The sequence below is a fragment of the Acanthopagrus latus genome, chromosome 11 (assembly GCF_904848185.1).
Source record: "Acanthopagrus latus isolate v.2019 chromosome 11, fAcaLat1.1, whole genome shotgun sequence".
NCBI lineage: Eukaryota > Metazoa > Chordata > Actinopteri > Spariformes > Sparidae > Acanthopagrus > Acanthopagrus latus.
The window spans coordinates 27,798,117-27,823,610 of NC_051049.1; the positions used below are offsets into that span (position 1 = coordinate 27,798,117).

Genomic DNA, 25,494 nt, shown 5'->3' on the forward strand with positions numbered 1-25,494 from the left:
TTCAGCAACCCTTACCTTAGAGACTTACAGTGGAGACAAATGTGCCTTTGACCCTCAAATTAGAGCAGGGAAGACACAACAACAACAAAAAAATGTGTTTCTTGACTGCTGCTTTTGCTTATGATGTTGAAAGATATTTTTTTTTTTTTTTTACTGTCCATGTATAGATTTTTGATACTTCTCTTCTCTACTAAAGCATTCTTTATACATTATTCAAAATATTGAACGAAATGTAAAGACACTATAAATGTATAGCTATGCTGCAATACTTAAAAAGTGCGGAGAACACTGTAGCACTTATTCAAATGAAGGGTCTCCCAGAATACACTCCATTGACTTTTGGTGTGGATCTAGCTAAAGGGACGTATCTTTTTGATCTATTCTGGAACTGTGACCATGTCCATGTATACACACACCATTTCCATAAAGGAAATAGTAACATCAAAGAACATGTTATTTATTATGTGTAAGTATTATCTCAGCAAAATGTCGTATTTACAAATCCAAATGTAGTCAACCCTCATTTACCCTCATATTTGAACATAAATCCAAACATTAAGTAAATGTTATCATGTAATATATGCAGCACATGTAGTAATGGTTTTTAAGAGATGCGAGAAGTGAACATTAAACTTTATTTTTTGTTGTTTTGTTTTTAAAACCCGAACATTTTGATCACTATCCGACGCTGGAAAGCTGCAGTTTTTCCGCCAGCCTTCAGGTGTCGCTGTAGCTGCCGCGCTGCAGCCCTCACACACACCTTGCCCTCTTTACTGACTACTTCTTGTCTGCCGCTACATGCTCTCTTCTCATTGGCTGATTCCGCCGCCGCTTCCTGATACGTATCTTCGCTTGAAGGCGGAGTGTAGTTCGGTTGACGGATGCTGAGGAGGCTCTCTGGCAACAGTCTCTCTGTAAACACACAGACTTAGACGCTTTTTGTTAATTCTGTCGCTCGGTTCAGTGAGTTCAGTTTAAACCTCCAGACTGTTAGAGATGGCACAGTGCTCCGAGCCCGCTAACGTTAGCTCCACGATGAACGGAGAGCAGCAGGAGAGGAAGGTGGCTGTCATCACCGGCATCACCGGACAGGTGAGATACCGTCACTCATTCATACACCAGAACTGAGTTACACTGCAGGACTCGATGAACAAGTTTCTCATAGGCAAACACACCTACAGTGGATTCGTTGACACTTGTTTTCTTTGAAAAACATCTTAATGTCTCCCTCGTCGTGTTTGTGTTGATTGAAGACGGCGTATACACCTGTGACAGGTTCTTAAAACCCATCGTGTCGCCATCCAATCACCGCTCAGCCCTCAAGTGTCATCTCTCCTGACTTTTGCCCCTTCTGCTCTGGTGTTTGAGCCATGCTAACCCCTTATTTGTCAGCTAAATCACGCTGAAGTCGTTCCTGCAGATGTTATCACCCAGCGTGAACTGTTACTGGTTCATTTCATGTCAGACAGGACGAAGAATGTTTTAGTTCCAAGACTTTATAGTTGCCTTAACGCGTGGTTCTGCTACAAGGAAGTAGTCGGGTTGATGTTCCTCCTGTCGCAGCTCAATGACAACAAACAGGATATGAATTTTGGCACAGTGCTTCAGTAATTCAGGTATCAGATTCACACATCCAGAAGTGTGAGCATTTAAGGATGAAGCAGGTTTTAATGCGTTGTCTCTGCTGTCTTTACATCAAAGACTACAGCGGGAATAAGTCTGGGACTTAAGTGAGATATCCTTGACATTTTTTGTAGTTTTGTGTGTGATGTGATGTCTTCCTTCTCCTTATCTTGTATAGAAGCCATCTTGAAATGGTCATCACAGTGGGGTCAACCCATATGGCCTTTTAAAAGCCAATGCTGTTATTGGAAATCAGAGAGACTGAAAAACGACATTTGGGGCAGATAGTCATTTGGAGTAAAAATGAAATGCTTTGTGTCAACATTTCAAACAAGTAACTCAAGTACTTTTTTTTTTTTTTAGGGTTTTACTAGAATACTCAGATAATCTGCTCCTCTCTAGTTGTGAATTGTGATGTCTTACCAATCAGCTCATGTGACATTTGAAAGGATTCTACAGAGTTTAAGACCCCCAAATAAAGCTCTATTCTGTACATGCTCGATTTTACCTCCAAACTTCCTGATGTTGTAGTCGCAATGAATATGTCACAAAACTTGTAAGAATGTAGTTGTTGAAGTGGCCGTTGTAAGAGTTAAATGAGGTTTGGTGATATTTGTTATGCACAACCATTGCAACCTGTTTGAGTGTTTGGTGGACAATCTACGCTTGCTGTTTAAAGTCCCTATTGTGTTGGAGGATGCTGCATCAGACCCAAAGTAATCATTTATTTTAATTAGGTCATATGATCGGCATTCTGTTCACCAATAATTGTTAAATAATTGTAAAATAAATGCGTAATTGGAAAATGCTGACTGCATCCAATGTATTGGAAAATACTGAAAAAAGGCCAAGGTGGATAATTGGTCTAGCTCTATAATGCCGCATGTTGTGTAATACAATTAAGGTTGCAAATATTATCTACATGACTGAGTATTCTGTCTCCTCCTGTTCAACTTTCTACCTCTGTCTGAATCCACAGATATTCAGTTTGACATCACGACAAAGAAAAGTCACGTTTGTGCACTTTAGCTTAAAAAATGACATCAACGGATCAAAATAGTTGCATAGCACATCATGAAAAAAGCCCAATGCACCTTTAATAGCCTGTGAGTGAACACATGATGTCTGAGCAGCATCTCACTGCATGCTTTCTTAATGTCACTTTTGGAGTTTTAAGTCAGACTGACTGACTAGACTAACACTGGACTAAAACCACTTTTTATTTGAATACTGTTCAGCTGTGAAAGCAGTTCTAAATGCACTGGTTCTATGATGCGATATGATGTATGACACATCACATGATCATGTCCACACCGAAAAATTACCGGCTTGGCAGGGCAGTCTTTTCACTCCCTGCGTCAGGAGCTCCTCTTCAGGACTTGTATGACTTGTCAGTCAGGTTCAGCGGAGAAAGGCAGATAATAGTAGGCCAAAGACCATAGAAACTAAAGACGCAAATGTTTAGAATGAATGGGAGGCGTGTAACTATGGTAGGGTTGAAGCACAACCTGTGTATTATTGGAATGTAACATGTAAATTCAGTCAAGTACAAATTAAAGTACATGTATTTTTGATTGATTCCATGTAATGCAACTTTATACTTCTATTAATCTACTTCCCAGAAATGCTTTTTACTAGACAAGTTGTCAATCCAAGTAAAAGAAAGAATTGGCTGATATACAGACAGTTATTGCAATGTCCTCTTATGTATTATTAAACAATCTGAAAAAAAAAAAAACTGTATGTAATGGATCCAGATTTTTTTAACAAGCCCTGAAGGGTTTCTGCCCGCTAAAATGCTAGGGGCTTTTAATTTTAAAATGTATACAGGAAATGTTTTGTGTAATACTGTAATGTAACTTTGAATGGCAAACCATGGATTTCTTTTTTTTTTAAAAGTATTTTTTGGCCTTTTCTGGCTTTATTTGATAGTACAGCTGAAGAGTTAGACAGGAAACAGGGTAAGAGACAGGGAGTGACACGCAGCAAAGGGACCCGGGCCGGGAGTCGAACCCGGGTCCACTGCAGAGCCTCGGCACATGGGTCGCGCACGCTACCGACTGAGCTATGCGGTGCCCCAAACCATGGATTTCTTAAGGGAAATGTGCATACAGTGTCACAGGCAGAGCCCCATTTTTTTCTTGGAAAGTTGTCCAGTTGCACATGAAATTAGGATAGGAAAGGACAAGACCCAATCTTCAGCTCAGAAACTGAAGATAAAACTTTGGTTTTTGTAATGGGGTGAACAACAGCTTTTTAGGTAATGTCAGTTTATAAAGTTTTAAGTTTACAGTTAATAACTCACATTTAGTCCGCCATACTTACATACATACATTCAGATATATCCAAAGAAAATGTATATCAGAGCAGTCTTCAGTTCCAATGATTTCTGCAGCTCTAATTTTTATGTGATGGAATAAATGGAACACAAACTACTTTGTCACAAAAAACATTCAGTAATAAATTTATTATAGGCCTTCTTAGAATGTGACTAAATCTGCTGGGTCAAAATATACATACAGTCATTCTAATATTTGTCTCTTGGCCATTTTCACCCCAATTGGGTGCTTTTGATGGCCATCCACAAGCTTCTGGTTGTCCTCTGGCTGAATTTTTAGCCACTCCTCTCGACAGAATCAGTGAAGTTCAGCTACATTTGTTGGCTTCCTCACACAGACTTGTTTTGTCAGCACAGTCCACAAGTTCTTGATGGAGTTCAGGTCAGGACTTTGACAAGACCATTCCAAAACCTAGATTCTTGCCTGATTTAGCCACATTTGATGTGCGTTTGGGATCTTTGTCCCTTTGGAACACCCAACTGCACCCAAGAGCCAATCTTCTGGCTGATGATTTGGAGATAATCCTCCTTCTTCATTATTCCATTTACTTTCTTTAAAGCAGCAGATCCACTGGCAGTAAAACAGCCCCACAACATGATACTGACTGCACCATGCTGGACAGTTGGTATGGTGTTCTTGGGGCTAAAGGCCTCACCTTCTCTTCTCCAACCACATTGCTGCTCATTGTGGCCAAACAACTAAATTTGTGTTTCATGTGACCACAGAGTTTTCCTACAGGAAGTTTTTTCTTTGTCTGTGTGATCAGCAGCACACTTCAGGGGAGCTTTAAGGTGCTGTGCCTGGAGCAAGAGCTTCTTTCTTGCACATCAGCCTCTCGGTTCATGTTAAAACACACTTGACACTGACACCTGTTTTTCCAGCTTGTAATTCATTGCAGACTTATTTTTAGTGATTTTAGTTCAATCTTGACCGCCCTGACCAGTTTTCTCTCAGCAGCAGGTGATAGTTTGTATTTTCTTCCTGATCGTGGCTGTAATGCAACAGTGCCATGCACTTTATACTTACAATTTTTTGTACAATTGGTCTTGAAATGGTTCCAAGTGACTTTCCTGTTGTGTTTGTTGCTGAGTCTAATGGGTATATCAAACAAGTCATATTAAAATGGGACCTGAAAAGTCATCAGCTATTATCTATCAGAATAACACAGAAGAACTTAAGAACTTCTTTCTGTTACTCTCTTGCACCGCAGCAAGTGGCAGTCTGACACAGGAGCTCCTGATTTAAAATTGTTATCTGTTTTTTCTAACTCGAGCACTAGGCTTTTGTGGAAGCTGTGGAAATCATTGGAACTGAAGTGTATGAAAACTTTTGACCATGACTGTATCAATACATATTCTACTGTGATAGGACATCCTATCCACATGACCTGTTCTTTGAATCAATGTTCAGTATCACTCTCCCATAAGTGACAGAACCAGTCTGAGCATTTGCATTAGTGGTTCTGTGTTTGCATATCAGCAAAGATATGTGAACTTGTGTTGTCATGGGACTACAGTTTTTAACTTCAGTACAGCACCTTGAAAAATACTTTCAGAGCTAGATATAACAAGGCAAACTGTAGCTGTCACCAAACTCTGGAAATTCCTTAGAGAGATCTGCTTATTGCTCCTTCAGGTTCTTGCTTTTTGCTAAATTCGTTGTGTAAACAGCTGGTAGCACTGCTCTGTAGCTCTGTTAATGTTAATTTGCCTAATAGGCAAAGTAGCTGAAGCCATAACAAAATGGAGCAGATGACGAGAACACAGCACTCTGAGTTAGTAATGAAATCTGATGTTAATTCTGTTGATTTTTTTTCATTGATTAAGTGACTTTTTTGCTCTGTAAAGGTTGAACAATGTTGTTAATTGTCCCCAGAGTCCAAGATGATCTTCAAATGTCTTGTTTTGTCCACAACACAAATATATTCAGTGTACTATGGTAAAAGTAGGAAAGAGACAGGAAAATCTTTACATTTAGGAAGACAAAGAGAGAACTAAGTGACTGATTTATTGGTGCAGCTCTATGTGTCAACTCACTCTCAGAGAGAAGACAGAGCAACAGTGCGACTGCCACAGGTGTATCGAAATCTGAGAGAAATTTGCATTGAAACCATAATATTCAAATTAACCCACCAAATATTAAGAATTAATGTGCCGATACAGTTAATTTTTTTTACAACACTAATGTGACTTTGTATCCGGAGAACTATGCGTAAAGAAGAGCATTGTCAGTTTCTGAGAGTTTTTTCATTGGAACAAATAAGCAGAGACCTGCTGAATGTTTCATGGTGAGGTTAAAGTACGGCCATCACGATTTTAAATCCAAAATCAAAATAAGCTTTCAGATTCGATCACAAATCCAAAGCAGGATCGGTGATCAGTGCTGAAAAAAAAAGTGCCTAAATCAAAAAGTGGAATCGAATCATGACCTTGAAATCGAAAGACGTATCAAATCTTGGATCTGGAGAATCTTGACGCCCTTAGGTGAAACTCAGTTGCCCGTTCCCAGACTGCAGCCCTGGAAAGACGGTCAGAGGTCTTGGAAAGCCATTTTCAACCTCTCACATTCCTGTGTCAAGCAGCACTTTCCAGAGTGTCTTTCTTACTTCCTCCTCTTTAACTCAAAGCAAAGAAAAACAGTGTTAATTCATTTGATGGCGATACTGTTGAAAACTGGACGGGAGGCGAGCATGCAGGCATCTGGATAGACCATCTCAGAAGTCACTAGCCGGGGTGTCAAGGTCACTGTGATGTCATAAATTGTCTGGCTAAGTACTGTCCATAAATTTCAGAGCAGCATGCTGCTCTGTCTGAATATTTCTGACTGCTGTCTCAGTGTGAAGTATCGGGGTGAGAGGGTGTGAGTTATGGGAGACCACCTGAGTGCCAAGGCAGAGCAGCAGAGCCGGGCAGGGGCTCTGGCTGATAGCTCTGTTTTACGATCCAGGGTTATGAAGAGGACAGGTTCAGCCTCTCTGTTTGACAGTAAAACTTTATTTTGGCTGCGAGGTGCAAACTTCTTTCTTCAGCTCCTCTGGTTGGGAAAACAACGCTTCACTGCGATTCGACCCCACGAACTGTTTGACGCTCCTGCTTCCAGCCTCTTTTCTTAGTCCTTTGTTGGCGTTTTGATTCCCTGCTCATTCCTTCCTTGCCTCCTTCCACTGACTCCACTGTTAGCCGCACGGGGTAGACTGTGAGAGAGTGCCAGCAATAATAATCATAAAGCTAAGAATCCGTGCACACTTCTCCTCTGTTGCTCATAATGGCTGCTGATGGCTCCTTCAAGGCTGATTCTTCCTTCGAATTAAGTTTAGACAGGAAGAGATGTGTGTTCAGCTGCAGTTTGTCATAAAAAGCTGATTTAATGTAGTCAACAAGTGAACTCTATTTGTCAGCCTTCGCACAAGTGGTGCAATGTACAGTGGCTTGCAAAAGTATTCACCCCCCTTTTCCACATTTTGTCATATTTTAATCACAAATGTAAATATTTTTTATTGGGATTTTATGTGATAGACCAACAATTATGGAGTACATGGTTTAATTTTTGTTTTTACAAATAAAAAACAGAAAAGTGTGGCATGCAAAAGTATTCATCCCCCTGAGTCAATACTTTGTAGAACCACCTTTCGCTGCAATGACAGCTGCAAGTATTTTGGGGTGAGTCTCTACCAGTGATGCCCATTCTTCCTTGCAAAACAGCTCAAGCTTAGTCTCATAATATTTGTGAACAGCAATTTACAACTCTTGCCAGAGATTCTCAATTGGATTTAGGTCTGAACTTCGACTGGGCCACTGTAACACATATGCTTTGATCTAAACCATTCCACTGTAGCTTTGGCTGTATGTTTAGGCTCATTATACTGCTGGAAGGTGAAGCTCCGCCCCAGTTGCAAGTCTTTTGCAGACTCTAAAAGGTTTTCTTCCAAGATTGTCCTGTATTTGGCTCCATCCATCTTCCCATCAACTCAGACCAGCTTCCCTGTCCCTCCTGAAGAAAATCATCCCCACAGCATGATGCTGCCACCGCCATGTTTCAGGGTGAGGATGGTGTGTTCAGGGTGATATGCAGTGTTTTCTGCCACACATAGTGTTTTGCATTAAGGCCAAAAACTTCAATTTTGGTCTGACCAGAGCACCTTCCTCCAACAGTCAATCAACAATGGTTCTCTTCTTGCCTCTCTTCCATAAAGGCCTGATTTGTGGAGCGCATGACTAATAGTTTTCCTGTGGACAGATTCTCCCACCTGAGCTGTGGATCTCTGCAGCTCCTCCAGAGTTATCATGGGCCTCTTGGCTGCTTCTCTGATCAATGCTCTCCTTGCCCAGCCTGTCAGTTTAGATGGACAGCCATGTCTTGGTAGTTGTGCAGTTGTGCCATACTCTTTAAATTTTCAGGTGATGGATTGAACAGTGCTCCCTGAGATGTTCAAAGCTTGGGATTTTTTTTCATATCCTAACCATGCCTTAAACTTCTCCACTACTTTATCCCAGACCTGTATGGTACCTGGGCTTCATGATGCTGTTTGTTCCCTAATATTCTCTAACAAAGCTCTGAGGCTTTCACAGAACAGATGTATTACACTGATTAGATTACACACAGGTGGACCCCATTTACTAATTAGCTGACTTCTGAAGGGAACTGGTTGCACTGGATTTTATTTAAGGGTATCAGGGTAAAGGGGGTGAATATTTTTGCACACTACACAAAACCATATATCATTTTCCTTCCACTTTACAATTATGCACCACTTTGTGTTGATCTATCACACAAAATCTCAATAAAATGCATTTACATTTGTGGCTAAAACATGACAAAGTGTGGAAAAGTTCAAGGGGGTGAATACTTTTGCAAGCCACTGTAACTGAATACATTTACTCAAGATCTAGTTCTAGTCATAATCTAGTTCATGCTTACAGAAGAAGCCTCTTCAGACCTTTGATGACTGTGGTGCTACCATGAAGCTCTCTTCATTTATTTCAGTGTCACACCTAAGTTGATTCAGACTGCTCTTCACCAAATGTTCCTACTCACTGTGTATGTGTGTGTGTGTGTGTGCATGCACACGCGCGTGTGTGTGTGTGTGCGTGCTGTGGTCTGTGGTTACAGCTTCATTAAACCATGTCAGGCCAAATTGCAGACCAGTGGCGTGCTTGGCAGTTTCTCCTTGTGGTCTAATGAAATCACATTAAAGTGATTCATTTGTTGCTTATACAAAAAGACAAATCAACTCATGTGCAATCATTAATCCTGTGTTTGCATGAATATATACAAACCAACTGCAGACACACAGATTTCTTTGATAATGTTAGCAGGTGATCTAACCCTTATTAAGTATCAATGGTTGAGTGAAGCTGTTGATAAAGGCCCCAGTAGTCCACTTTCCCACCAGCAGGGGGTACTAAACTCTTAGTACTGGGGTTTGTGTATGGCTTCACACACTCCCTTCTTCTCCGGTTAAAAGGGATGTCAGCAATGATATTGGCAAATGAGGTTTACTGCCCTGTGTTTGTGCAGTTCTGATGAGCGAACATTGTTAACATTTTTCCAACACATGGAGAGATTTAGTCCAACATCAACATCAGATTTAAGTTTTTTCTTCCTCTTTCCTTTCTCTCTCTCTCTCTCTCTCTCTCTTGAAGTTATTCTTTATTTATCTATCTTTTTTATTCTGCCTCAGTTAGCTGTTTATTTGCTTTTGTGATCTCAAGTTTGATATTATATTTGATGTTCAATAATAAGCTTTTAAAAGCATTTTTTTTCCAAAAGGACTCCAGAAATGCGGAGACAAACATGTAAAATCTATTAACACAAAGACAAAACCAAGCAACAGCTCAACACGCACGTTTAATGTGTGTAAGATTTCATTCTTAAAATCATTTACAGCTACTAGAGTCTGTAGTTGCACCTGTAAATTACATGCAGATCTTAAATGTGTTTTATTTATATTTAAACTAAATCATAGTCCTTTCAGGAATAAAAAAGTTTTACTTTATGAACATGAATATTGAATATAACCAAATGAGCACAACTGACTCCACTGTACTCTGCTCAGTGGTTGTAAAAGGTTTCTCACCTGTACCTGAATGCATATCATGAGTTTTTTACACTGTGCAACCCCTGCAGATAATCCTCAACATTCAGGGAAAGGATCTATCAGTTTGATAACAGCAGTGTTCACATATGAGACAATCATAGTTTCATATCGAATGCAATAATTCACTTTCCCCCTCCTGTTGCTGAACCAGCCCTTGGTGTATCTTCAGTGTAGCTATAGAGTAGAGTGATCATATTGAGCCAAAGGCCAAAATGAGTCTTTAAAGATTTTGTGGTGTGACATTGAGCTGGCAGGTGACCATGTAGTTGTGTGAATGTGTGTGAATGTGTGTATGTATGTGTGTGTGTGCGTATTCGTGTGTGCTCTCAGCGAGTGCCCAGCTCCCCATAACAGGAAACAGCGAGGTGAGGCCAGGGTTTATGGGCTAATACGGCCTCAAAGGAGCCTCTTGTTTTGAAACAGAGCTGCAGCTCTTCAGGCTTGTTTTCCATATTGGTCTGGCATGGAACGCTTTGACCCTGGCACAGGGGCAGGAAAACATGACACCGGCCGGAGCTTTGAACGCTGTGGGGACGAGCGAGGGGCTGCCAGTGTCCGTGCCCGTCTCTCCCCTCTGGGCCAGGCAGAAACAGGTTGGGCAACGGTGCCAACTGACCGCACAACCTGAATGCTCAACCTGCAGAAAATTATCTTAAAAGTGTATTTAGAGTAGTGCTAAGGCATATATTTATTTTCTAAAACAAGTAAAAGATTGGCTATTACAGTGTCTTCTGAGGGCTGTGCTGGCAATTAATCATTTCAGAGCATAAACAATGACAATGACCTTATTCAGAAAGGTAAAAAAAGGGGGTTGTTCAGGGCGTTAAAGCATCAGCCATGAGGTAAAGAGAGAAACTTAATCAAGAGACACCTGTTGAATATAAATCTGCTGTACACACTAAGACCAGTCAATGATTAAAACATCCAAAAATATACATATGTTTGATTGTCAAAGTCCAAATCAACCGTGGGAGTGAAATATATTTAATTCATATTTTTATAGGTACAATGGAATAAGGCATTTGGCTCCTCTCTCAGAGTCAATTTATATCTGGAAGGAGTGAAAAAAGGTGAACTATAACAGTAGTAAAAAGTACACAAGTAGATGAATTATGTCAAAATAAAGTGACAATAATAATAATGATAATACACCCTTAAATATTACACACAGAATAGAATAGAATTGACGACTCACCACCAGCAACATGTCACAGATTTATCATGGATAAGGATATCACTGTCAATATCGTAATTTATCAAACATATCAAACACAAATCATATTATTTGATAGTGACTGATTTCAATTGTTTAGGTTTTTACAACTTGTAGTAAGAAATATCTTGTGTCTCCGGGATAGAGTGCAGCCTTAAACCTGACCATCATGCCCCGTGCTGAGTGCAGGTCCTTGGTTCTGCCCCTGCAGCCTTCCCCCTCCTGCTCTTCTGCCCTCCACCTCCACTGTTAGCCCCAAACCTGGAGAGGATGCATTGGGCTGGCATGTCTTGAGTGTGTGTGCGTGTGTGTGTGTGTGCACGCACGTATGTGAGGGGGATTGAGGGATGAATGCCATGACTAGTTCGGAATGTTCCAGAGTGTTCCAGAATGTGCGGTCGGAAAGTCTGAGCAGGGAAAAAAGACGAGGAGTAACATGGGTTAGGGGAACAAGACCTTATTGACAGGGCTCACACATGGACACACACACACGCACACTCTCTCCTGTATCATGTGGATGTTTCACCTAATGATCCCAGGACACAGTATTATGTTACATTGTGCAGGTTTCAGGATGCTTCCAACAACTTAAAATACATTTTCTATTACCACTTTGCCTGATAATGTGTCATTAACTAAATTTACTTTTTAAAATTTTCCAACAAATCACCAGTTTCATTAAGAAGAATTATGTTTAAAGACCACCACGATCTGATTTGATGTTGCGTTTGGACATCTGATGGCATCAGTGAAATTATAACAATGAGTCATTTGGTTTATTATAGCTCGAAACAGCCTTGTGATCAAATATATCTTGATTTTAGTGTTAAGCCTCATTCATTCCTACTTGATATGGATAGGTCTTATCACTTGGCAGCAATAAATGCAATCGCAGTTGGCTAACTTCTGGTTTAACACCCAATGTTTGCACAGTTAAATGTGTGCAGTATGTTATATTGCAGTACTTTTTCTACCTCTAAAACATTTGAGATTTGTAAAAAAAAAACAAAAAAAAACAAAAAAAAAATATATAAAAAAAAAAAAAATATATATATATATATATATATATATATATATATATATATATATATATATATATATATATATATATATATATATATATATATATATATATATATATATATATATATATATATATAAAAATTTGTATTTGCATAGACACACCATTTTTTTGTTCACAATTCGTCATCATGTTGGTATTGAAATGCCTGTATTTGATGACATTTGTCATAACCATGCAGGTGTCTTTTTGCAGTGCAGTTTTACTGGTTTTAATGGGTGCTGTCTCTTGTCTTTTTAGGATGGATCCTACCTGGCAGAGTTCCTGCTGAATAAAGGCTATAAGGTGAGAGAGAAACCAGACTACAGACTTAACAGTACCACAAATTTGTCCTTTGAAAGCTCAGACACACACATAAGTTCAATTGAATGCAGACACTCGTGAATGCCAACGAACACAGACGCACTCAGAGCGACATTCCCTCGATAAGCTGCGTGCAGCTCCAGCAGTGAGTGGAAGCTCCTGAGGGACCCTGACGTCAGCTGACAGCTTCGTACATGGACTGACTCACACGTCACCCCGATAAGAACCTTTGTGTTGCTTCAAGCCTGTTCACCCCTCACCTTTTACCCCCGGGTCAGACCGTTAACAGGGAAATGGTTGTTATTATACTGTCATATGAGTGAGGTCACAAACTTTCACCTGCTGCTCGAGTGTTTTCAGGAGCACAAAAAGTCAACAGCCTGTGCGTGGATGCAGAGGTTAACAAGCTGTTTCTGACCGACTGAAGCTACGTAAGGCGTTAGCGGCAATTTCACATCCATGAAAAGTGACTACATACAACACATGTTACACCATTTCTCATTATGTTTTCCTGACAGTAGCTGAATGACTTCATTTCCCCTCAGATGTGTAGCGGCACACACGAAAAACACCTTTATCCCAGACTGCCTGGTCAGCTTCGCCATCTGCTGCCTGACTCAGAGGCAGCAGGAAGTGGACCAGGCTAGGGATGCTGCATGAGTAGGGGGTAGAATTGGGGGGTGGCATTAAAGAGGAGTGCACAGGCAGGCAGGAAGTGCACAGTGAATAAAGGAAGTGAGGTCGGGGCACAGCGTCCTCCCACTAATGGACTCCCCTTGGATCGGGTTCTGTTATCTGACTCGAGCAGAGCTTCCTTACACATCCCCCTCAGAACACAGAGTACAGATCGCAGATCACAGGCAGCATTAAAAACACACTGAGCCAGAGCCCGACAAACAATATTGTTTCATCAGCTTCTGCAATACAAATCCCTGTCCTGCTTCAAAGATCTAAACAAACACAATAAATCAAAGTAGGCCGCTATATGAAAAGGACATCTTTTAAATGTGGCAGTGACAAAGAGTGACATTTATAACAAACCTGCAAATGTAAGAAGTAGGATGACAGTGGCTCAGGGGTCGAGCCAGCGTCTGGTTATTGGAAGGTCGCTGGTTCAATTCCCCTGGTTTGCATTGTCGAACCCCAAAACTGCTCCAGATGTGCTGGTCAGCACCTTGCATGGCAGCTGCTGCCATCAGTGTATAAATGTATGTATGAATTATTGTAATTCGCTTTGGACAAAAGTGTCTGCTAATTGCCTTAAATAGAAATGTAAGATGACCAGAAAAAACATTATTTTATATCACAGGTGCACTGTGTAGTTTTGGGGAAGAAATTTTAATCAGAAGAGAAAAATCTTCATTGACTGTTGTTTTTTAATGCCTGAACAAATGAAAGAAACAAACTCTCTTTGTTGTCATGACTGAAAAAACTGAAATAAACAAACTGACCTTAAAGGACAACATAATTTCATACTGTTTTACTTTGTTTACATGTGGCAGACTCTGCCACCTTTCTAGCTTCAAACTGTGTTCTGGGACCTTATTTTTTCTGAGAACAGCCTGTTTGTTCACTGAAGGAAAAAATAAATACTTCTTTTGTATCATTACTTCAATGATATTGTAAATGTAAAAAATATGTATTAAAGAGTTTGAATTTCTTCTCCCAAACTAAATTGTGGCCCATTAAAGGACAACTTCACCAAAAGAAATGAAAATTCAGCCACTACCTACTCAATCCCATGCTGATATAAATCAGATGAGGTTTTGTAGTTCTGCAGCTTTGCAGCATTCTCCTAAAGCACTGAGAAAATAAACAGAACTTAACAGCAAAAGAAAAAAAAATGGCAGAATCAAAGTCTCTGGAAACAAAATCGAAAAGATATTATTTACACCATTTTTATAGCCAAAATTTATAGCTTAAAATTTAGCATGCAAACTGTCTGAAGTGGGTACACAAGCTCAACCGCATGTTGAAGGTGTAAATAACATCTTTTCAAATCGAATTGGATCACAGAGATTGCAGAGACTTAGATTATGTCGGGCGAGTCCTATGGAGCCATGTGTCTTTAGGTTTGTTTAGTATAATTGCCAACTGCCCGCTGATTGTATGTATAATCGTGTATATAATTGTAAGTATCTCCTAGATTTGTATTATATTAGCCTTGCAATATTTTGTTCTGCAAAATGTGATATTTGAATATTTTACTATCCCACTGCATCATTCTGCTGGTCAATGTTTGAGTCTCTGAGTTTTGATGGCTGTTGTAGCTAAGTTGCATTGAAATTTTATTGACAATAAATCCTTCCTCATATGTTTAAATATAAGGCTAACTCAGCACAGTAAAACTATGACCAGCAGTGTCTTACAGTGAAGAGGCTGCCTTTAGTTTGAATTAACAACATTAAAACTTTGTTCGAATGCAATATGAGCAGAGTCTATAAAGTTAAATACTTTAAGCAAGGTTATTTTGAAGTAATGTTATTGTTAAGTTTAAAGTAACTATTAAAATATGTTTTGTATCGTTAATGATAGGAATAGCACAGGAATAACTCTCATCTCTCTCTGACTCACAGGTTCATGGTATTATTCGCCGTTCCAGCTCCTTCAACACAGGTCGCATCGAGCATCTTTACGGGGACCGTCATGCGCACACTGACAACAGTGAGTGTCCTGCATACACAGCCTGTGTCTGGTTAATATACAGAAAAAAACCCTTTTAGATATCATCTCGCACCTTTTATACCTTTTGCCTGGGTTAATACACAACTGAAATAGTTCTGCTGAAACTTTCTGTTCACCCCTGTAAATGGGGCATGCAAATTTTAGAGCTGGCTGATGCTGTTAAGAGCACATGAACCACAACACCTGCAGCTGTTGAGTTTTCTTCTCTTTCTTTCTGGAAACCAATCACCTTGAGTGAATGTATGAAAGACATATGTGTGTAAATTACTGTAGGAACTGTGTGAGTGTATCAGCATGGGTTTTTCCTCCCCTTGTCAGACATGAAGCTGCATTACGGTGATCTGACCGACAGCACGTGCCTCGTGAAGATCATCAATGAGGTGAAGCCGACGGAGATCTACAACCTGGGTGCTCAGAGTCACGTTAAGGTAGTGTCTTCTCACAAATGCACCTCCTGCTCTCTCTTGGTTCTTTACTGCAAAGTGAAAATGAAGATCACTTTTCTGATATGACTTTTCCAATGAATATTACTTCCTCTTCCCTGGAATCATAGGTTTGTTTCAAAAGACTGAAAGCAGTCTTTAAAATCATGAAAATGCGTAGCTACTTCAGTCATAGAAAATTTGAAACTATTTTACATTCCTGATGACATTGTGTTTTGAAAGTAGCTTTTCCGTATCTTGGGCAGACATTGATTTTCTTTGATATAGTAAGTTTAATTTCACAGCATAACTAACGAAGTTCTACCCTGTCGGCAGTTAAAGTAAGACTTGTAATGGGCTTAAAGCTACATATACTGTATGTACCACCTTCAATACTCTGCTTTAACTGTCTACTTTTCTTTTGCCTGACTTGGGTTTTTGCTGTCAGTGTCAAGTCAAAGTGCAACTTGGCGGATGCCAGCTCCTTTACAAATATACTGTAGCTGACTGTTTTTGACTGCCAGTGTTGACATCTGGTCAATAATGACTCTAAGTGTTTAGCGGCAGATGATGTCAAAAATATAACTCTAAGTTCTGGGAAGTAAGCATCTCATGTGTAGAGGATGCCAGAGCTGATGGGACAGGAAGTAATGTTTTCTTGGATGGGTCAGTCAGTGCCACAATGTCCCTTTTGTCTTGGAGCTCTGCGGTGATCCCAGGAGATCCTTCGGCGCCTCCTCCCCCTCCTCCTCCTCCTCTTGCCCCTCCACATTGGGATCTGACACACAGTCTCCAGGCAGCACTGATCCTCCATCACCATGGCGGTTTGGGTGGGATATTGAGCCAAGAGCTTAGTCAGATGATAGATAATAAGGCTATTTGTAATGTTACTGGAGCCACTGCTTTTTAGTAGTTGTTTCTTAAGTGAATCCAACCACATCAGGATGAGTTTGGTATCATTTCATTGTTCACTTCAAATTAGTTTGGTTCCGGTCTTTGAATCCCAGTTTTGATAATCTATTAATCCGTTTCCTCAATTATTGTGAACAAAATACCAAACAGTTCCTGGTTTCTCTACCAGAAGTCTTTTCCCCTTCCCTTCAAAATGATTGTGATACTAAAGGATGAGTTGTTATTGCTGAAATATTAGCGCACAGTTGCTTTTAAACAGATAAAGCAGACGTACACATAAACTACGCTTAACTGCCTTTCTCTGATCAAGCATTTTAGGCAGTGTCAGAGGCATTTCTAATGCTGGTATTGATATTGGTATTGGATCAACCCTTGAGGAAGACATAACAAGGACTCTGAAGATGGGAATAAATGTTTCTATTTTTATCTTAACATGAGCTGTGAAAGAAATGTATTAATCCATATTATAATCCTTCATTGCAGCACAAGATGAAAGCTCTGAGCATAGTGTTCATATACTGATCATATAGTGAATCTGATATAAAACCAAAAAATGCGCTGAAAAAGACTTAAGATTCATTTGATTCAGTGTTATGTAAAATTAAGTAATTCTTTTATTTTAACTTATTTCTCTGTCTTTGTAATGGACACCGTACAAAATTAAAAAGTGATTGATAAAAGACTAGTAGTGTATCTACAACTAAGTTTGACGAAGTGGAAATACAGAAAACGAAATCGAATAAATGACCACAGATAGGAAGAAAAAGTGAGAGAATGAGTGAGAAGGGGAAGAATGATGACTCCTCTCTCCACATCCTTTGTGGTCTGGAGCTGTGACTCTGCTCCCACCTCCCACATGGAAGATCATCCTCAGGCCACACACACACACACACGCACACACACACACACACACACACACACTGAGAGTGACAGAAAATCCCATACCTGTGCGAGGCTCTACTGTGTTTATTTGTTTCCACACCAATAAACCCCGCTCTGGTGGCTCCTCACCACATGCTGGCCACTCTGAACAGCTGAGCCGCTGGATTACTGGCAGCGGTGGTGTTGAGCAATTTCCAGTCCGGCCCACCACAGAGGAAAAGATCACTCACATTGGCTATTCAGCATCTCCCTTCCCATCAGCCCCTGTCTTACAGGGAATCCCTTCTGAGGCCCGTTCATTAGACTCACCCGGGGAGTTTGAGTTGTAGTATCTGTTTGAGATGGTGCGTCTGTGTGTGTGGGTGCTGGTTTCCGTTGTAGAGAGTCATCACTGAGAACAGAGTGAAGGTTATTTTCTGATGCTGCAGGGGCGGAGGCGGACAGGGAATAGTGGACGGACACTGGCGAGCAAGAAATGCAGCCAGCTGCAGTATCAAAAGAACAGCATATTAACAAAACGGAAGGGATATTCTGTCTTTCTATGTGACCGTAACAGCAGAAGACTTAATCTGTTTGATCTTTGTGCTCAGGTGTCTTTCCCTTAAGTAAAATTCCTAAGCATTGGGAAAGATGCCCAACAAACAGTATTTTCCTTGTTGTTTATTACAGTAACTCCATTAGTATAAGATATGGGGATGGATTATAGACTATCAGCATCATCTGAAAAGTGATTTAGTTTCAAAGCTCTGAAGATTAATTGTACAAACAGGGAGCTACTCTATTATTTGCAAAGGAATTGAGATGCTTTGTGGTGAACTGACTAAAGGAGACCGTGAGGTTAAATACATCAGTTCCTACTTGGTGATTTTACAGTGATTGCTAATTTTACTCATTGCCATTGCTTCAAAATAATCTTATTTACAACCACCTTTATGAAAGTGAAAAGTAACAAGACTAAGGATCTATAGACACCATGATTTAGGTACCATGCTCATTTACACAACCACATGTTAAAATGCTTGTGTTTGGCAGGTCGTGTTTGCCATGTTCACCATTTTATTTGTGGCTAGTCACTCATGCTGTCGGGTCACAGCCTTTGCACATGGGGTACGAGCGCTACCATCTGAGCTACTGGGCAACCTGAAATACAGTTTTCCTTCCGCTGTGAGTTTTTAAAGTTATATTTCCCTGAACCCTCGATGCAGAGTTGCAGTTAAAACTTTGCCAACACAGTTGTGTGCTGCGTTTTCTCTAAAGCCCAATGAGCTGTCGCTTCTACCTTCTATAGGCTTCGACTTTGGGTGATCAATGGTGTAACTTGAGGCTGTTACTCTGACGTGTAACCAATCAATGCTTTGGATAGGTATTTGAATACCAATGTGGACGATGATAACCATTGTAATGTCGAAACAGTAAACACGTGTGAAGCTGAGGTTGATGAGAATGTCATTGGTCTGGCAAATATTTGCTCATAAACTAAAACTATTAAACAACCTCTTATACCAGCAACCTACCTTTGCTGGTATCAGAGGATCTCATTAGATTCATCTTCTCGGCACCATGGATATCTAAACCAAATTTCATGGCTGTCATGGCATGTAATCCATCTGTCATGAAGGGGTGGTTGGGTCAATCGACCGACAGACATGGCCATGTATAGACTGTTGCTGTTAACTTGGCTGAAATTAACCCTCAATCTCCTCATACAAACTTCCCTCTGTCTATAGATGAGAACTCCACTCAAACTCTATATCACTCTAATAAGCTCACTCTAATAAGCTTGTCCAATTATTAGCCTTATACCTTAAACAAACCATTCCTATTTAATACTTGTGTTATATAGCATGGTTTAACGCTCCAAGATTATCTAAAAAAAAAACCCTACAAAGTTTGTCAGTCCCAGTTTGTTGTCCAAAATGTACAAACCTGCCTTTTTCTCACATCTGTAACTTCATCCAGAGTCTCTTCTGTGTCTTGTTGCTTTTGTGGTCAGAAACCTTCAGGAATGCGGGTTTGATTGACAGGTTTGTGGTCAGTTGGGACTCGTGTAGTTGTGTAGGTAATGTGTGTAGTCTGTGGGCTTCAATGACCAAAAGAGACCGGACTGGTCTTTTTTGTGGGGGGTCTCCAAGATAGAAATTTAAACCTGTTTTCCATTATACAGTGTTTTCTATGCTTGAAACAGGATGGATTTGATGTCTTTGTTCTGACAAAAAGCCCAATAGAAAAAGGCAGACCAATCCACTCCTAAAAAAAGAAAAACACAACCGTTCATGAATTATGCATCTTTCTGTCAATAACACAAATTGAATATTTTGGAAACTGCCCTCGTGAAATATGCATGAACAAAAAAACGAATGGAGAAGTGCTTACGGGCTGCTCACAGTAATCTGTTCTGCATATGAGGGTTCAACACGACCCCATTATGTTCTCCCACTGAAGCGCTTCACAGGAAAACCGTGAACAAAACCCCTCAACGTCGCTCTCTCTGTGCGAATTCTCCCACCTGCAGCTGTCACAGCAGACGCATGGGGAGATGGGCTGAATTATTAACACACCTCTCTCATGACAAGAAGACTGACATGACTGGGGGGGGGAGAGTTGATGGAGAAGGTGGAAAGAGTTTAGGGAGGTACAGAGGGTATATGTAATGAGGCAGCACTTGGTTTCCATGTCATTGTTCTTGGTGGCTTTTGAAGACAAACGTGCAGATTGCATTCAGGAGACAGACTTCCTTCATGTATATCCTTCATTATCCATATCCGAATTCCTCCTTATCATCGTCCTATTATCTTCTTTCAGCTCGATCTCTCTCTGCTACCCTTTGGTCTCTCCCTCATCCGGGTTTGCAGAGTCTCCCACGCCAGAGACACACACAGGATTTAACACGCCTGTTTCCCTACAAAGCTCTGCACTGTTTGCTCAGTGTGTTGATGTGTTTATAGGCCTAAGGCAGCTATTGTGCCGTTTAAGTGGTAATACCAGTACTTACTACAGTTTGTGGGCAAGTTATGCAATCCTTAAAACTTGTTCGTAATGTGATTCAGTTGTTTTGATTTGTGATGTGTAATTCGAGGATATTGTTGTGTGCTTACAGCAAAAATCTCCTGCTTTATTAACCCTTGAACTGTTAAAGATAGATTTTCCTCTCTATTCAATTCTGCTCAAACTTCACTGTGCAGTGAAAACTTTGCTTCCAAATTTGGTGTTTTTTGTTTTCAGATAAACTGAAGCATTAAATGCTCTTTTATGGATTGAGATTATTCATCTGAGGCTCATAAAATTCTCTATAAAAATCCATTATGGCATAAATATTTGTGATACTTTTTAGAGACATGTATTTACAGGACAACAACAATAAATCCCAAAACTTTCCGGCCGCAAAGGTCAAATAAACCTTTGAAAAACCCATTTAATCATCTGAAAAATGTATTGTCACAAAGCTTAAACACAAATGCTTTTGTTACGTCTTGGCATTTTTGTGAAACATGATTTTCACAGAACAGTGAGGATAGTTGTGCAGACCCAACTTCATCTATTTGTTGGCCTAATAAAATGCTTCATAACACCATTCGAATACCTCAGAATCACATTTTCTAAAATCTTTGTTCCAAATTTTTCTGTAGTTCATAAAATTTGTGTAAACTTTGCACACAAAATTAGCTTTTATAGTAAATCGTCAAAAAAGTTACACACCAAATTCCCTCATTCTGAGTCTAAAGAAACTTACAAATATTCAGGATTATTTCAAGAACAAGACTATTTTTTGTTAGATCATGAACAGATGACATTTTGGGGAAAATGTATTTACACAGGATAGTGAGTATAGTGTGTAAGTACCAAATCTGCAAGTTCATAAATGGTTTCAGTTTTACAGGAACATGGCCTTCAAGGGACGATATAAATTTCTCCTACCTTGCTTTTAAACCCTTTTAAAAATCAGTTAGATTGTTTCACAAATGTATTTTCATCACATTATGATGAGAAAAACATTTAGCTGACCAGATATCAACTACATGTTTTAATGAAATGAAATAAATCTTTGACCTTGTTAGTAGTTAAAACTCTGAAAAAACAAAATGGACATGGGCAAAGACATGTAGGAAAAGGTAGAACACTTTCTAAAATCCATCAGATGCTCCCAAAAATCTAGTCTTTGTTCACAATGGAGGACATTTTAGAGAAAACCTGACATTAACAGTACAGTTACATTTTGTAGGCATTTTCCCTGAAATACGTTGTAATGTACAATCTTTGTCAAGCATTAATCCATTTTTTAACAGAACAACAGTGACAGTTTTGTAAATTACAGTTCTTTATTCTCTTGCGTCTTGTGTTAAAACATTATTTGATTTCAATATTTCTTTGATGCAAACAAGGTTTTTCTTGAGAGCACAAAACTTTTTGGAGAAATCTGGTTTCTTCAGGACAGCGCTAAACATTTCGTGAACCCCTCAGTGAATGATGAGCGGTCTCATCTCTTTAACAGCCCATTGGCTGGGTTTACTCACCCCCTGATTGGTGTTTACGTTATTCCCGTCCAATCAGCCCTCAATGGCACGCTTGCAGCAGTGTGTGTCTTGCTGGGATAGACTCGCCTTAAAACCAAATTAGCGCACTCCCCACAGAAGTATGTGTTTTCTGTCTCTTAGGACTCATTAGCTGCATGTGTGCGGTTTGTGTGTATTTAAGGTGCCATGTTTTCCATTGTTTTAAAATTGCCTTTCAAAATCAGAGGCCTGGTGGTTTTGGCCCAATGGCGATGCAGCATTATCTCAGCGCCCACATTTTCTCATGCGTCCCACCTTTTGAATGAGCAGAAGCAGGACTGTGTCGCGTTGGTGGCCTGGTAGTCAGCGGTCAGAATAGCTCCCTGAGCAGGCCGATCCCTGTTTTGAAAGGTTAGGCGATCATACAAGAAGACAGCCTGCCTGGCCTGGGCCGAAAGTGAACTTTAGCTTAAGAATAGACTCCTCAGTGCCAAGAGAAACAAGTCTGCACTTTCCTCGTCCAGAGTCAGGGAATGTTTTGTGGTTGTGCTCTGTGGGTCAGATTTGTTGCTCCACTCATGAGTCAGTTCTTTTTCTGTTTTCCAGCAAGGTTGTAACACATGGAAACATGCAGTTTGGGAAAGGAGGAGAGGGGTGGAGGGAGGGGGCTGGGGATGGTTGGGGGGACTTTTTGAGGTTTGTTAAGTAAATACATGGAGTCAATAAATAGCATCACAAAGCTAAATATGATTGCATCTAAGTCTGTATCTTAAATCAAACCACAAATATTCCAGATTAACTGCCTTGTTCATGTGACATACAGAAGCCTAAACAAACTGCAGATGTAGTTTCACCTGTGATTTATAGATGGCAGCAGTGAGCTGCTGTGGATGAGTCCCCTGACACAGCCAGGTAATAAGCAGCAACAGGTCCTACTCTGGTGTGAGCAGATGGGTTTCTATAGAATCTCTCTATCTTAAGTAATTGTTGAAAAGAGAAATTGCTTTAATGGTTTTAAAATAGACCACAACATAAAAATTACAAAAATTGACACACACTATAATTGTGAAATTTGATTGTGACTGCTTTAAAGATGAATAGACATAAGAATAAACTGCTGAACGACGAATTAAGAATAAAGAAATCCAGGTAATCACAATTTTGGTAGTCATTATTGATCAATGAATAACTCACAAAGCAAAAATACCAAACATTTGCTAGTCAAAGCTTCTCAACTGTGAGAATACATTTGACTTTTTTACTGTTGGTTTGACAAAACAAGCAATTGTATTTTTCTCTAGTTGCAACTTCTCAAGTGTGTGGATTTGCCTCTTTTTGTCATTTGTGACAGTAAACTGAATTTTGGGGGTTTTGGACTGATTTCGAAATTGCTGCATTGCGCTCTGGAAAAGAATAATTGGAATGTTGCACAACTGTCTGAAATAATAATAATAATCCTAAAGATGCACATCAAATCCAAACTAAGATTTAGTTGTAGTTGGAACTGCTACTACTACTCTGTGGTTTAACTTTGTTTCAACAATTGAAGCATTCCTCTGGATCGGGCCCTCTGCAGGTCTGGCTGTCACATTACAGCTCCTCTACAGCTACAGTAGATAAATAAGAGGTGAAGTTATTTTACAGGGTTACAGTTTTAGAATTCGTGCCTGCTTTTCAGTCTAAAAGAACAAGAAATAGAAAAGTTGGACATGAAAGAGGTCTGAAGTGTTGCTACTGAGGATTCTATTTTAGGAAGGTTGGATCTGTGTTCAATGTTTCTCCATCTCCTCCATCACCTCCCCCCCTTTTCTTCATCCCTTTTACCTTGTGTCATTTATTCTATTATTACCTGTGGCTGGCGGTTGCCCGTAGTGTGTTTGTTGGTACGATACACACCACAGTAAACACTCCAAGTTGGGACTAAGTGCTTAATTAGTTTGGTGTAGTTAGTAAGAGGGAAGAGCTGAAGTGTGACAACGGTAACCAGGGATTACACTAAATATTTATCAAAGTCATCAATCTTCCTGTTGCTATATCCTCCAGGGAGACATTTAGCAATAAAAATAATAATCAGCTTCAGGGCTTCATGGATGTTCTGTAATGGTTTCTCAGGAGCTCCACCTGTTGTGAACAAGACATGTCCAAGCTGAACAGATTCTTCATCAGCTAATTCCAAGAACTCTTCCTCCTCCTACATATTGTTTTTCTTGATAATTAGACCTAATCTGCAATTAAAGTCTATGTTTGTAGGTATCTATAAATATCTCTGTCTCCACATAAATACTAGAAGCCAAAAGAAAACATGATTATATATCCTGCAGAGTTGAATGATGAGTACATTTATGGTAACGTACACATGCTAGGAAACATTGTCACCTTATGAGCATTATTCCCAACATGTCCTGTATTTTGTCTAAAATTCTGAAAACCTGCTTTTTAAGAACACCTTAATCAAATGGTACAGCAAAAACTGTAATGATAAGGTATCATGGTTCATGAGGAATTGGACTAAGGAAATTGCAAGCTAATGACACTTAACAGTGTAAAATAAATGAACACTGACAGAAAGAAGTTTTACGTTTTAACAAGTTAAAAGCAATATGAACGAGATATGTAACAGATTGTGTTTGGTCACCTCATTTAATCTTGATTGTGTGGATGAAAGCAGCTCATAAGAACAGGGACCCATTAGAGGACACTTCCTGATACACAAACCAAACCTTGATGCCAGGAACTAGCAAAAGATTGGTATAAATATATTTTAAATATACTTTAACTGAACAGCCATCACAATAGTTCCTACTCTTGGCATATTTGATTGTCTTTGACGTTAAGATGAGGATATCTCTCATCTCAGTTGTATGTCTGTAGTTTGGATGATGTAGATGTTCTCCACAGGACTTCACGGTAAGGTTTGGTTTTTCGTGAATTCACACTGTGGCTTCACGGATGGCTTCTTATGCTTCAAATGCGACTGTTATATTGAGTCAGCTGCACCCAGAAGAAACATATCTCCAGTCTGGGTTGCATGTATGCTTTGTGCACATGCTGTGTGGTGTTTATTCTGATCTGATGGGTTCATTGCACCTGTGACAAAAATACATGCATGAGTCCAACATAGCGTTCGATCAAACCGAGTTTACACAATGAACAGTGAGGCACGCAGCTCCGTTGACATAGAGATTTGTCAGTATTGGTATTTTTCTCTAGTGTGCACACATAGCAGTGTTTACTCAGACATTATATGAGTGTACAAAGGGATTTTTGTGTGCAGACTCACTGTAAACATGCCCACAAGCAGAAAGGCTTAGTGAAGATGTGTGAACAGATCTGCAAATTTATTTGGTCTTTTTTCACTTGTTTGACTGTGAAACTGCACCCAGACTTAAATTTTATTATTATTTCACGAAGAAAATCAGTCATAATATCTCCTTCTTCTGTCATCAG

General features: G+C 39.8%; 1 protein-coding gene across 1 annotated transcript in view; it reads left to right on the forward strand.

The window, feature by feature from the left end:
* The first annotated feature begins 807 nt into the window (after window positions 1-807).
* The window catches only part of gmds (GDP-mannose 4,6-dehydratase), a 153,478-nt gene continuing 128,791 nt past the window's right edge, over window positions 808-25,494 (forward strand). Inside the window, exons 1-4 of the mRNA XM_037115781.1 lie at window positions 808-1,092; window positions 12,594-12,638; window positions 15,233-15,320; window positions 15,660-15,769. Coding sequence (XP_036971676.1) covers window positions 997-1,092; window positions 12,594-12,638; window positions 15,233-15,320; window positions 15,660-15,769 — 339 coding nt within the window. The 5' untranslated portion in view covers window positions 808-996. The remainder of the gene's footprint in view (window positions 1,093-12,593; window positions 12,639-15,232; window positions 15,321-15,659; window positions 15,770-25,494) is intronic.